The 14132-nt window shown below is 47.4% G+C and overlaps 1 protein-coding gene across 6 annotated transcripts in view; it reads left to right on the top strand.

Annotated features, from left to right (window-relative positions):
* The window catches only part of CDKAL1 (CDK5 regulatory subunit associated protein 1 like 1), a 646364-nt gene that overhangs the window by 607920 nt on the left and 24312 nt on the right, over window positions 1-14132 (top strand). For 5 of the 6 annotated variants that reach the window (XM_029944073.1, XM_029944074.1, XM_029944076.1 and 2 more), the window contains 2 exons: window positions 4768-4851; window positions 7581-7745. In XM_029944073.1, the coding sequence (XP_029799933.1) occupies window positions 4768-4851; window positions 7581-7745 (249 nt within the window). Of the gene's footprint in view, window positions 1-4767; window positions 4852-7580; window positions 7746-10878; window positions 11062-14132 lie in introns of those variants that run through there. The other variant, XM_029944078.1, reaches the window with a different exon arrangement.

Raw genomic sequence — 14132 nt, 5'->3', positions numbered from 1 at the left:
AGATTGCCACACCCCCGTCCGGTTCTGACCTTCCTGTCGCTTTAGGGAACTCGGCCTCAGTGGGCAAATAAATAAACAAATACTCGGAGAGCCTTTCTACTGTCTTTTCAACAAGGCCTGGGAAATAATGCTGCTCACGTTCCTTCCCATCCGGCGCTGTGGGCTCACCAGGAACGCAGGGGCTCCTGAGTCCTTGTTCAACGCCCACCCCTCGCTTTGGTGGCCCGGTCCGTGAGATGGAAGGAGAATGGTTTTACGAGACTGTTCTCATACTTCATTTTTCATAAAACATCTTTCTACAGTCGGGTTAGAGTGGACCGAGTTCTGCACACCCTAGGGAAACAGCTTTCTCCGCAGACCGTTGATGAACCCGAGACTGGGTGGACCTGCTTCTGAGAGCAGGTGCCGGGACTGACGCCGGCCCCTTGAAGCCTTGCCGTCGAGGTCAGACTTTGTAAGAGGAATCTGAGTTTCCCATAGAAATCCGTAACTTCCCTGCCCAAGTTCCTAAATTCTCAATTGTTGAAGAAATTAGGGGTGTCTGGGTGGCTCAGTCAGTTGAGCATCCAACTTTTGATCTCAGCTCAGGTCATGATCTCACGGTTCGTAAGATCGAGCCCCCCCTCGGGCTCTGCACTGAGACTGCAGAGCCTGCTTGGCATTCTCTCTCTCCTCTCTCTCTGTTCTTCCCCTGCTCATGTGCTCACTCCCTCTTTCTCCATCTCTCAAAATAAATAAGCTTTTTAAATTTCCTTAATGTTTATTTACTTTTGAGAGAGAGACAGAGGGCGAGCATGAACGGGCAGAGAGAGAGAGGGAGACACCGAATCCGAAGCAGGCTCTGGGGTCCAAACTGCCAGCACAGAGCCTGACATGGGGCTCAGACCCACAAACTGTGAGGTCATGACCTGAGCCAAAGTCGGATATTTCACTGACTGAGCCACCCAGGCGCCCCTCAAAATAAATAAACTTAAAAAAAAAAAGGTGAAGAAAATAGGTGTGCATTTTAGTTCATCAACTTTGTAGATTATATGCCTATAAAGAAAATCCAAGGGGAAAGGTTTGTCTTCATTAGGATTATAAAACAAGGACTTTGCTGGGAAGATTTTGACAGACTTCTTTAGACCCACGTCCCTCCCCTTGACCGCTCTTTGAGAGACTATGTAACTCTTTCTTTGGTGAGCATGAGACTTCATATTACGTTAAGCGCATCAAGAAAGTCGCTGTAAATTTGCAGAGGGCTATAAGCATACGTTTACTTGAAGGAAAACCAGCCTAGAAGCAAAGTCTGCGTCTCCTTCAGAAAGCTCCTGGGCACACCAGGGCCTAGCCGCCCGTCTACCGGGAAAGGTGACCAAGAGCTTTGGAACTGAGAGGTCCTCTACACGTTATAGCCCACCTCCTCATCAGCCTCACTGTCCTCCACGCACCTCCAGCCACCTTCTCCCACCTCTCCCTTTTGTGACAGGAATGTGAAAACCCAAAACGTAATCTCGTTTACCGTAAAAAATAAGCTACGCAGAGCCTGTGCCCTCACCCCCCCCCCCTGCGCCGCCCTGAGATGCGCTCTCCTAGGTTCTGCGAGAACCCGGCCCCCCTGCTCCTCCCCAGACCTCCACGCGCCCCCTTCCCTCCTGTCCTTGAACGCTCCAGCCAGCTGGAACCCGCCCCGGGACCATTCGTGGGGGTCACAAGTCCACCGCCATCTTCGTTTGTGCTGCTGGTCACGATCTTTGTGCAAACTCTTACTTTCGGCCTCTTACGTGTTCCGGGGAGTTTGTTCGTGTCTGAAACAGCACAAGCTGTCTTGTGTTAAGTTCTCCTGCAGAAGCCTGGTCTCGAGCCAGGGCCGTCAGGTGGCACCCCTGTCCGTGAGGGCGAGGTAGGCAGAGAAGACGATCAGAACGTCAGGCGAATGGAGATGTCGCAGGAGTTCGGATGAGCCCCGGTGTCTTCGCCATCACTCTCCGTCGGTCCCTTCTGGTGGATTCTCTCTGCCTTTAGCACAAGACATAGCTGGGCCGTGGTTGTCCTCATGGCCTAAGCATATCTGTAGCTTTGCCCATTGTCTCCAGATGCGCTGCGGCCCCCGCCCCCCAGACCGGGACATCCTTGCTGGTTAGCAGAGGTGTTCTTAAGACAACTCAGGACAGTTTCCTTAAATCTTGTTTGTTATATGTGTGTCTTTAACCATGCTGGGTTCTTCTACGAGGTTAGAGAGAAAACAGCTGGAGAGGAGAGGGCGAGGTGGGATTAGAAAAAGATTTGAGCCTCGTAAGCAGACCCTCGGCCCCTAAGTTCCCTTACTGTCACCAAGGCAAAATTGTGTCTTCTAGGGTCCTGCCTGAGCTGCCCTCCTCCTTAACACCATTGGTGTTTTCAGGATTACTTGAAATAGTCAAGTCTCTTAAAGGTTATGTTTGATACTCACTTCTTTGCAGCTTTATTCTTCAGTCTACATGTTTTTTCTACTTCTTCTTTTTTTTTTATTTATTTTTGAGAGACAGAGAGAGACAGCATGAGCAGGGGAGGGCCAGAGAGAGAGGGAGACACAGAATCCGAAGCAGGCTCCAGGCTCTGAGCTAGCTGTCAGCACAGAGCCCAACGCGGGGCCTGAACCCACAGACCGTGGGATCATGACCTGAGCTGAAGTCTGACGCTTAACCCACTGAGCCACCCAGGCGCCCCACAGTCTACATGTTTATATAATCTATATATCTATGTTCTGTGTATCTTCTTTATGTGCGAGAACATTTACTGATCAGTTATGTTGGTTTATTAAGGGGGTTAGAATAGATTGCAGCAACTTTTGATAAAAGTCCTAGTTTCTTAGGCTCATTTTTTTGCTTAGTATCTTCTGAGGAACTTTAAAAGCCTCACCAATGAGACAGAATCTATGGCTGAGGGGACAGAAGGGAGAGACGTTTGCCACCATAAGCTACTGCACACAGCCATCTTCCTACATCCCTTTGGCAAATGATAGTTAAATTCTCACCTACAAAGAGTTCTCTGATGGATGATCGGAAGCCCTTCCTTCTACTGTGCAAACATAGCAAGTCTTTCAAGCTCTGTGTATGCATTGGTCTCGTTAGTACCTCCGGGTAAAATAAAACAGCCCAGAGATGATGACTTCAGCTGTCCACATTCATGCTAACGAGAGGAAAGACGCAGCCTACGTTTCCAGGGACCCTGTAGTCTCATATTGTTGTTAGATTAATTTCCTGAAAACTAAATGTGAGATGAAGTGTAATTGCAAATTTCCTTAAGAACCATTGACAGATCCTTATCTTTAGTTATAAGGAACTCACACTGTGAAATGTGTATAAACATTCCAAGTTTTCTTCCAGAAGAATATGCTTCAGTGAAACCCAATATCCATCAGTCTTTTAAAATAAACAGAGCCATTCCTGTTCAAAGTCGACGTTGGGGACACTTTCTTTTGTTGCAACTTGATTTTTAAAAGAAATTAATGTTGCAGGAACTTCCCATTAGCTTTCAGGGAGTGAAATAAGTCTTTGATAAGTATCATCCTCGTTACAACCTTTGGGGAAGGGGGTTACATTTTGAATGAGGTGGTAAAAAAGATAGTAAATCAGAGTGTGTTTAGGTATCGGCAGTGTATGATGGAGAGGGGCGTTTGGGGTTTGGTTTGGTTTTTAATTGTTAGGTGGTCTGTTTAGTGCAGCTGTGTTTACGTTTCCTAAATGCTAACTGCCTGAACATGGTGACAAGTCCTTATACGTGACTAGGGACTGCCTTTTAAAAATCTTCGTGTCCATGTGCTTTAATAATGCAGGGGTGTACTTATCAAGTAGCAAAGGCAACAATAATTTTGGGGTCAATCATTCAATGCAGCAAGGTTGCTACATCAGACGTTTTGACAACCTTGTAAAAAAAAAAAAAAGAATTGATACTTTAAATGTTACATTTCCCAGTGAAATAAAGTTGGAAATGGTAGAAGTTTTTCGACTAGTCACATTTCTTTAACTGGTGTTTTGGTCGATTTTACTTCTTGGTTATTAAGGATACACACTTAAATCATAAATGTAGATCGATCCTGTAGAGAATTAACAGTCCCATATTTTTGCTTGCTTTCTTCTTAAAAAAAAAACAACAGTGAATGTAAGGTCATGGCTTCAACGAAGAAGAAACAGTTGCTAATGAGAGAAAATGTATATAATAAGTAAATAGCTATATGAATTTATTCAGTAATTTCAGAATCATATGCAGTGCGTGAAATGTTTAGATGCCAGGACTCAATGACTAGTTTTTGAGGCATTTTCTTCAGTGTGACATCCCTCATAACCCAAATGAATGTTTATTACTACTCTCTACTATTGCCTAAACATTTTCATGAATTTGGATTAGAAGCGGCTTGTTCTGGCTTGTTTTGCAACTTTGCTTCAAGAAGCAAAGTGATACTTGTAAGATTTTTGTATGTCTTAGAGGCCTTCATTATCTTACTCACGTGGAAGGAGGAAGCTAAGTTTTGTTTCAGTTACGTAGGAAACTAAGACTTCATGCTCTGCTCACTTTGTATTCATGCACCGATACAATAATGTCTTTCAGGGAGTTGGAATTAGTGGCTCCTGTATTAGCTGTTGAGTAAGTAGCAGTCTATCGTCTGCTTTAAATCCGAGGGAACCGCCTAGGATCCCGAACTCCAGGGGCGGAACCACGTTGGATCCCGAACTCCAGGGGCGGTTTTGTTTCGGATTCTCAGGTATTTGCTCTGATCTCTCCTTTTTTCTCCCCTTCTCTCTACAGATCGGTCAAAGACAGCAAGTGTTAGTGACAGAAGAATCATTCGATTCCAAGTTCTATGTCGCACACAATCGATTCTATGAGCAGGTGAGACATTTCTGCGTTCCTAAGCTTTCCCCAAAGTGAGAAGCTTGTGAAGGAAACCACCTACAAGGGATGGAAGGTGGTAGAATCTTGTCACCGCAAGGCTGTTTACAGCATCACGCCGGCTAGACCAACAGGGCCTTATCTTGCTGGCTTCCTCTCCAGAACATCCTCGATGCAGGAGTAAGTGTGTTGTAGCCCCGTTTACCTTAGACGGGACCAGCTTCAGGCTCTGGGAGCTCAGGACAGGCAGCTAGCCCTGCCGGGCTGCATGGCCTGGCAGCGCCCAGGGGAAAGTCCTGTCCGGAGCGCAGGAAGGATGTCTGCACTGGCGACACCGGTGGGGAAGGGCCAGGACTTCCTCTCCCTGTCCCCGCGCTCACTCAGGTGGTCAGTTCCTGGTTGTTTTCTTTTTAACTTCCACCTTGATAAGAATGCGGGGGGCAAAGGGAAAAGAGTCCATTCCGTGGTTTCACCTCAAACCCTGTGACCGACTCCAGAGGCCAGTCTGAGGATCAGAACCACTTCACTGCTAGAGGAGTCCCCAAGGGCCGGCTGGAAGGGCCTCCACTCACCGGCTGCCCCCTCCTGCTGGCCTGCCTTGCCCCCCAGGACCCATTCCCCGCGGTGGTCCTAGAAAGGGCCCATAAGAGCTGGCGTCTGCCCTCCCACGTGAGTCACTGCTGGACTGTGTTCACTGTCTCCGTATCAGACGGGGTTTCCCACTCTTTTCGTTCCTTTCTCGTCAGATGAGAAGTGACTTTTTTTTCCTGTGGTCATGGCTGAAATTAGAGCTCAGGGACCCTCTTACGGCCTAATGGGCAAGTTGGGGAAGGGGAGGCCGAAGGCCCACCGCCCGTGGTGGCAGGCGTGGTGGCAGGCAGGGCAGTGGTAGCTGGGGAGTCCCCCGCCCCCCGCACCTGTGCTCCGGGAAGAGTAACCGCGCCCCGGGCCCGTCATCCCCAGCAAGCGTGGGAGGGGCCTCCGAGGGCCCCGTTCTGTTCCAGAGCCAGCAGAGAGCCGGCCCTGCATCGGAGCCGAGTGCCTTCCCCGTGTTCCGTCTCATTAGTTGGCCCGAGAGAGCCATTTCCTATTGAGGCCAACCTGCCCAGCCCCCGGGAGGAGCCGGATTGTATTTTGGGTCTCCTCTTCCCACTCTTTTCTCTGCCATCTGGGTTTCTGCCTCAGCGGGGAACTTTTTTCCCCTTCATTTTAAAGGCAATGGCATGCCTCATTAGCTGTTTCCTCCAATTTAAAGCAGTCGGGCTTTTTCCAATTATTAAAACTGGAGGGGGAGAAAAAAAAACAACACTGAGCCCTTCATTAGGATCAAGGCAGCCGATCAAGAAGAGTGATTTTCCCCCGGAATAGCACCGCATCTCTCAGAGACCGTTTACCCCAGAGATTTCCTTGTTTTATAAAAACCGATTTAAAAGGGCTTTCATATTCTGATACCGAAGCTCTGGCAGTCCCTGCGCTTGCTGGGAGTCACCTGCCACTCAGGCGACCTTTCTCCTGCGCTTTGATGATGCAGCGTGCTCAGTGGTCACAAAAAATCCAATCCCAGAAAGACGGAGGTCCCCGAGAAACTGGTCGGGGACCGCCAGCGCCTCTCTGACTTGATGGTCTCCCCAACTCTGCGTATCAAAGATTTCTCAGGAATTCTTATCCTAAATGAGATGAGTTCCAGAAGTGAAGATGGGATCTGGACATCAGAGTACTGCTGGGTTAGAACTTAGTCTGTTTATTTTGGATCCCACCGTAAAGACGGGCACGTAGCTGCGGCTCTGAAACAGCAGCGTGCAGCGGACACACTGCGTGCAAACCGACGACAAAGCCCAGAAGGAGGGAAACAAGCAGTCTTTATCAGAAATCTCTAGTGGAGAGAGACCGGCCAGCCGTTTCCTGCGACCTCGCCAAATGGGCCTCCGGGCCAGCGGTCCTGGCTGGACGTGGGCCCTGGAGGCGTTTCATAACAGAAGGAGGGCAGCGAGCAGGAACCTTACGTCCAGGGTCGTCCAGTGTTTGGGATATTAGAAAGGTCGCTTACGTGTCCTTCCCCGCAACCCTCCCCCGTCACAGGCTTGCACACACACACACACACATACACACACACACGCACACACTCACATCCACACAAACTTGCAGGCCTTTTATTTGAAGTGTCTGCTCCAGCCATTATTCTGACAACTGACTTGGCAGGTATTAAAAGTATAAGGCTTTCATCAGTGTTGTCTCAGTCTCCTTCATTGCCTGGGACAGCCAAGAGCAGAATATCAAAGGCCTGTCCAAGAGTGACTGGCTGATTGCTGGGGGCCTTCCCCGGCCTGCCTACCACATGCCTCAGGCCAGCGGGCAGCCTGCAAGAGAGAGCATTGTCTGCCGCCCGGCAGGTGGCTCCTTCCAGAAATGCCTTCCTCGCCCGCAAGATCTCCAGGTCCTCCAGCAGCTGCAAGATGGAGCCTCCTTGGGACAGGATCTCAGAGCAGAAGAAAAAAGATCATAGGGGACGAAATCTGAATAAGAAAGTGTGGGCTTCAATTAACAGTAACACATCAGTATTGGTTTGTTAATTACATATCATGCTAATGATAGGGTCCTCGGGATGGGAAGGCTGGGGGCGAGGTGTGCAGACACCCTCTGTTTCTTGGCGGTAATTCTATAGATCTGAACCGGTTCCAAAATTAAAAGTTGACTTAAAAAAAAAGTTAAGCCTTCTGAATTTTTTTAAGGTTTTAGTGCCCAAGGACCCCACGTTCATGGGGAAAATGATCGAAGTGGACATTTATGAAGCAGGAAAACATTTTATGAAAGGACAGCCAGCATCTGACGCCAGGGTATACACGCCATCCATCAGCAAACCGCTAGCGAAGGGAGAAGTCTCAGGCTTAACAGAGGTGAGTAAAAGATGCTTTTCCTGCCAGCCTGCTGGCCACACAGCAGCTGGGGAAGGACAGTGACTCCAGCCCAGGCCTCTGTTATCACTTAGAGTCCCCTGTTTATGTATGCGTGAGGCCGTAATCCTTTCAACAGATTGAAATCTGAATGAGAAAGATGCATTTTTGCTGATGCCTTTAGCTTTGCCCCTCTGCCTGAAGCGGGAGTAAGTTCTTTCTGCTTCTGGGCCACAAGCCCAGGGCAGCAGGCATTATTTTTGGGGGGAAGATTGAACACTGAGGACCATCGGATCTAGAATATTTCAGTGGCGGTAGATCTGAGTGGAGCGGGGTGAGGAAGGGGACATTTCTCGCTTTACAATGCTGTTTATCGTGCAGCCAAAAGCCACAGTTAAATAGGCACTAAACCGTGTCCAGTGTGTGTGGCTAGGGTCCTTTCTCTAGGGTGTTCGTTGAATATCTGCGCTAAGTCATGTGGAGTGAAAATTAAACAATTTTTTTTTCTTTCTATAAAAAAGTAACCTGACCCCTCTTTTATACCTTGGTGTAAATATGCCTGTTTGCCAATCTCTCTCTTACATTTCATCGAGCCGCAGTTGTAAAAGCTGATGGAGTGTGAAATGAAAATGTGTGTCACATTTCCAAGCCTCATTTGATGTCCTTTCTCCAACACAATTGTTAAGCACTCCAGAAAAAGTATGCAGCAGCGACAGCGACGGGCAGAAAGGGAGAAGTGATATTTATCTGACGCACAGCCCCACGATTGTTTAAATATGTGTATTATCTTTCCCTGAAAATAAATCGCCGCGGCATGTTAATTAGACTTTGAGAGCAGTGACAAAGAGGCTCCTCTTATCTCTGTTCTCACCTAACGTGGTGATGGACTCTGGTGTCCAGACATGAGTGAGGCCTCTCCCGAGCCTGAGCAGTGTGGGCGCTCAGCCACGTGACTGATGGTGGGAGGGTGCCCGCTGGCCTTGGCCCCAGCCCCACAGCGGGGGCTGCATGTCGTCCTCCCCCGGGAGGGAGCCCTGAGACTGGATGAGCATAGCCATTCATGTCTGTGGTGGTTCAAAAAATTAAAAAAAAAATCCTGGGGGTTTGGGATGGATGACCCAGATGGAACAGTAGAATCCCGAATTTAAATTTTATTGCCAGAGTCGGCTTTGGATGTGCTAGCTAATACTTCAGAAACTTAACAACAACAAAAAAAATTAAAAGTTTATTTATTGTTGAGAGAGAGAGAGAGAGAGAGAGAGAGAGACAGCGTGAGTGGGGGAGGGGCAGAGAGAGAGAGGAAGACACAGAATATGAAGCAGGCTCCGGGCTCTGTGCCGTCAGCACAGAGTCCCACGTGGGGCTCAAACTCTCGGACCAACTGCAGTGACCTCAGCGAAAGTCAGACGCTTAACTGACTGAGCCACCCAGGCGCCCCAACACTTCAGAAATGTTTAAACGCAGTTGGCCTTTTGCTATTGTTTGCTTTTCTACAGAGTGTATATTACAAGGTTGACTTTAAAATTGCCACAGTGAGGGGCACCTGGGGGGCTCAGTCGGTTGAGCATCTCACTCTTGATTTTGGTTCAGGTCATGATTGCAAAGTTGCTGGATCAAACCCCATGTCGGCTCCGAGCTGACCACGGAGCCTGCTTGGGATTCTCTCTCTCCCTCTCTCCCTCCCTCACTCTCTCTGTCCCTCTCCCCCATTCGAATTCTTTCTCTCTAAATAATACAGTAAAAATAAATAAAAATCAAAGAAATAAGTTGTCACAGTGCAAAGGATTTCACAGCACATGACAGTAATGGGCAAATGATTATTTCAAAGACCCTGCCTGATGTAATCCCTTTGATGTATAGCTTCTGAAGAGGACAGTGTTTAGAAATCTTGTCATAAACCGGGGAGAGCAGTCCCCTTCTGTTAGTTCCTTAACTGGACTGTTTCTTGCTGAAAGGGAAGCCCCAATAAAATTCCGGGGGGTGGGGAGGGCAGCCTTTTCTCCTGACCCTCCCTCCCTCCCTCCAGCCTAGAAAGTATGTGGTCATCTGTTCCCACCACCAGCCTTCCTCCACCCTGGGCTGTCCCGGATCCTTGGCGGGATGAGGAAAAGGCCACTTGGGTGGTGGCCCTCCTGGGTCTCTGGGAGGGTCTTACCATGTGCGTGAGACCAAAGGGTTTGGGATTATCAGTTTGGATGCTTGCACCGAGGAGAAATCCCTGTGTGCGGCTTCCTGCACATTAACAAGCACAGCTTCTCCTTCGTTACCTGTCAGCTCTTAAAGATCTGCCAAGGTCGGGCTCCAAAAAGCCTTCTTTAATGAATTTGCCCTGATGTTAGAAATGTTCTCGCTTCTGATGGAAACCAAACACATCAAGCAGGAAGAGAGCAACGTACATTTTTGCAGAATTGGGAAGTCGATGGGAGAGGTGAGAGCCCCGCTTCAGGCACTTGGAGCCCATGAGTCTGAGGAAGGTGCCGGAACTCTCCAATGAAAGCGTCAGCTCACCTCCTTGGGTCGGACAGACCTGACTTTGCATCTGAACTTGCCAGTCTACCCAAGCCACACAACTCCCCAGCTTTATTTGGACCGTCGCATGAGAATAACCGTGTCGGTCTCCTAGGGCCGTTGGAAGGAATGTTCTGGGGTGCACGTAAACCGCCCAGTCCTCCTCCTGGAACATAGTACCCAGTTACCAAGCGGTGGTTTCCCATTTCCCTGAAATCTCGTTGCGTCTAGAAAGAGCAAACTCTGAAGATGACCCGGTACTAATAATTGTGGTTTTGTTCATCATTGCAGCCATGTTCATGCAGGACACATTTACGGTGGTCAGTGAGGGGGGGTCTTTGTATATCGGGGGGTCTCTGTATAGTAGGATCAGCTGTTCAGGGCCCCAGAACCCATCCCATCAATGTGGGCGTCTGCACTGTGTAGGCTTTTCCTGAGTTTTTCTGGACTGATGGCCCCCCTCACCCCCCACCATACACTTTGTAAAGAAATCTGGAAAGGTCAAAGCATCTAAAGCAAAACACTGTGTTGAAAAATTATTGTCCACAGTAAATGCATCACTCTAATTGAGAACTTGATAATTCTATCAGTACTTAGCCCTATGCTACTTCATTTTGTCTCACTTTAGGCCCTGCTGATGTCTTTTGAAAAAACTGGTGAGAGGTACAACAGACCGGGGGAAGAAACACAGGCTGGGTGGGCCTCCTAAGATCCAGATGACAGCATTCTGGCATTTGCGCTAACAAATTTTGTGACCTTCGGTATTATCACTTACTGTTTGCCGAACCTCGGTTGTCTCTGAGAGTCTTTGATTGAAATATTCTATTTGACAAAAAAGGATTGAATGACTACCTACCCTGTGTCAGGGCTTTGAATTCTATAAACATTCATAGAAATCAGGCCTTGTTATTTTCAGATAATAATAGGTAAATGCTCACAGCATGATGGGAAAGGAAAGCAATAAAAAAGTCAAAGGTTGCTGTCCTCTAAGAAATTAGACGCTGGTGGAAACAGCATATGGTAACATCTTTCTATGATTATTCCTGTCTTTTCAGTTTGGTTAGAGGAATAGAGGATTCGAAGAAGGGGGACAGGAAAGAGCCAAAATTAGTCTGATTGTTACGTAGGGAACATGGGGACAAACTTACACCTGTGGCCCGATAGAGACCATGTCTGAGTAAGTATCATTTTAAGGATATTTCAGATAAAAAGGTTATATAACATTTAAGACAGTGGAAGGCGTCATGGAGTTCAAAGGGATAAATATAAATCAAAGAAAGGGGGGATCATGAACGTTTTTATAGGAAGTATTAGGGGGCTTTGTTCTTAGGAGAAGCAGGGGACACATAACCTTTCAGAGATGTTCTTGGATAAGACTTCTCAAATGTGGTCCCCAAACGTGCAGCCCCAGCAAATCTGGGAACTTGTTAAAAAGGCAAACTCTCAAGCTTCAACCCAGACTGGAATCGGAAACTCTGAGAGCGAGACCCAGTAACCTGTTTTCTTAATAAGCATTCTGGGCGATGCTGATGCGTGCTGAGGTTTGCCATCCACTCTCCTAAGAAAATGCCTCTCAGGTGGGAAGGAGTGTTTGCTATTTATAAAAGCAGTTTTCTTTTTTTTTAATTTCTTTTAAATGTTTTATTTATTTTTGATACAGAGAGAGACAGAGCATGAGAAGGGGAGGGGCAGAGAGAGAAGGAGACACAGAACCGGAAGCAGGCTCCAGGCTCTGAGCTAGCTGTCAGCACAGAGCCTGATGCGGGGCTCGAACCCACGAACGTGAGATCTGACCTGAGCCGAAGTCGGAGGTTTAACCGACTGAGCCACCCAGGCGCCCCTATAAAAGCAGTTTTAATGTAATCATACCAGATTGTCACACTTCCAGCTCCAGACAGTAGAGTCAAACAGCATCTCCGTGGACGGTGGAGACGGTCTCATCTTTGTATTGATAATTCTTCAGAAGTGGGTTGTGAAGATGCTGGGGAGGGGGAGGGGGGGATACGCACATCCCCCATGATGCAGGGAGGGGGTGTTTAGTGCAAGGGGCCAGAGGCATAGGAACCTTGGGCCAAAGCGCAGTTTTAAGATGTGAAGAGCATGGTTATTTTTGCCGCATTCCCTCGTGGAACCTAAATTTGTAGTAACGTGTCCTGTTCAATGTGATGGTCATTTTATACAGTTGAAGTTTCCATAGAAAGTTGCTTTGGTGCTCAGTCATTTCACCTGAAGAAAACCCGCGGGCCAACGGGGCCTGCCAATCACCTGTACCAACTTCATGATCATGTGATAATATGAAAAATTACTTTGAGAGTCACCATCGAAGATTAGGATCAATGAGTTTGTTTGTCTTAACTCTCTTAGGGAAAATTTTTACTAGAGGCCATTTCAAGCATATACAAAAGTAGAGAGAACAGTATAATAATTTCACGTACCCGTCACCCACCTTAAACATCCATAACTTTCTTCCACATGGAAAATCCCAAGTCCCGACAAACGACCGTAAGGACTCATTGCTTGATCCTGTGGCCCTCATATAGCTGTCTGACAATAACTATATCAGTGCTGTCCCCAACGCCACGGTTACTGAATATGGAGTTTAGTTGTGGTGGTGGTGGTCGTTTTGCCGTCGTTTTTGGCCTTGGGTATGTCCCTTGTGGGATGTACGTGTCAGTAGTGGTTTAAAAAATTTTTTTCATGTTTATTTAATTTTGAGAGAGAGAGAGCGCGCACGAGAGCAAGGGACGGAGAGCGTGTAAGGGGGGCGGGGCAGAGAGAGGGAGTCGTAGAACATGAAGCAGGTTCCAGGCTCAGACCTGGCAGCACAGAGCCTGATGCAGGGCTCAAATCCACGAGCTGTGAGATCATGAGCTGAGCTGAAGTCAGATGTTTAACCGACTGAGCCCCCCGGGCGCCCCGGCCGGTAGGGATTTTAAAGTCAGCTGGAACCCTTCCTCTCTGCACAGCCCTCCCAACAAGTGGGTACTCCGTCGAGAGCATTTGTTCTGCTTTGCTTTCGTTTTTTTGAAATTTTAAAATCTTAATTTTGTTTCACAATTATGTGGGGTACTTTACAAAATCAAATCTCCAGAAGTGTGTGCTGAGAAGTTCACCTTCTGTCTCCTCCACTCTGTCTCTTCTCTTACCTATTTAAGGAACTTTGTTTGTTTCAGTTTTCAGTTTATTCTTCCCGTGGTTTTTTGTTTTACCGATATAAACAAATACATGCACATATTGTTTGTCACCTCCTTCTTAAATTGTAGACACTTTCTCTGTTTTTCACTTGACAGTGTATCTTGACAGTTACTGTCTTAGCAGTATATAGAAATTCAATGAATGTTTTTAATGATTTTTGTTAGAATTCTAAACAGAATACTCAAGAGTCTATAGTGCTCTAGTACCTAAGTCCAATAATACTATCTTGTATGAAACCCAACATCTTTTTGGTCAAAGAAAAGGTAGGCTGAATTACCCCAAAGCATTAAGGTAGCCAGAGAAAGAACAGACCCATCAGAGGTTAGGAGTGATCAGACTTGTAAGCACCACAAAGTCCAGAAGCCAACACTGGCCGTGGACACCTGCATCCAGGAGAGAGGATGCTTTGGCCAAAGGGAGTTCAAAAACTCTGAAGACCATCCCTGTTTGGAAATGGATGCCTCTCATTCCCTTAGCCTGGCACCATTCTATATTTGATCATTTACTTCCCTTTGTTGGGTCCACGTTTCACCAGGCCATATTTGATTGTAATGTGCCTTCCTATTCAAATTTGCCTACAGGAAGAAAATGGGTTTATTCACCCCTCTTAAGTGTACTGTTCATAAATTGGCTTTCTAATTTTATATGCTGATCTCCTTTGTCCTGTCCATGTGGTCTTTTTGTTGT

The sequence above is a fragment of the Suricata suricatta genome, chromosome 7 (genome assembly GCF_006229205.1).
Source record: "Suricata suricatta isolate VVHF042 chromosome 7, meerkat_22Aug2017_6uvM2_HiC, whole genome shotgun sequence".
Classification (NCBI taxonomy): Eukaryota; Metazoa; Chordata; class Mammalia; order Carnivora; family Herpestidae; genus Suricata; species Suricata suricatta.
The sequence above is the reverse complement of the archived record's forward strand: the minus strand, read 5'-3'. Positions and strand labels throughout refer to the sequence as shown.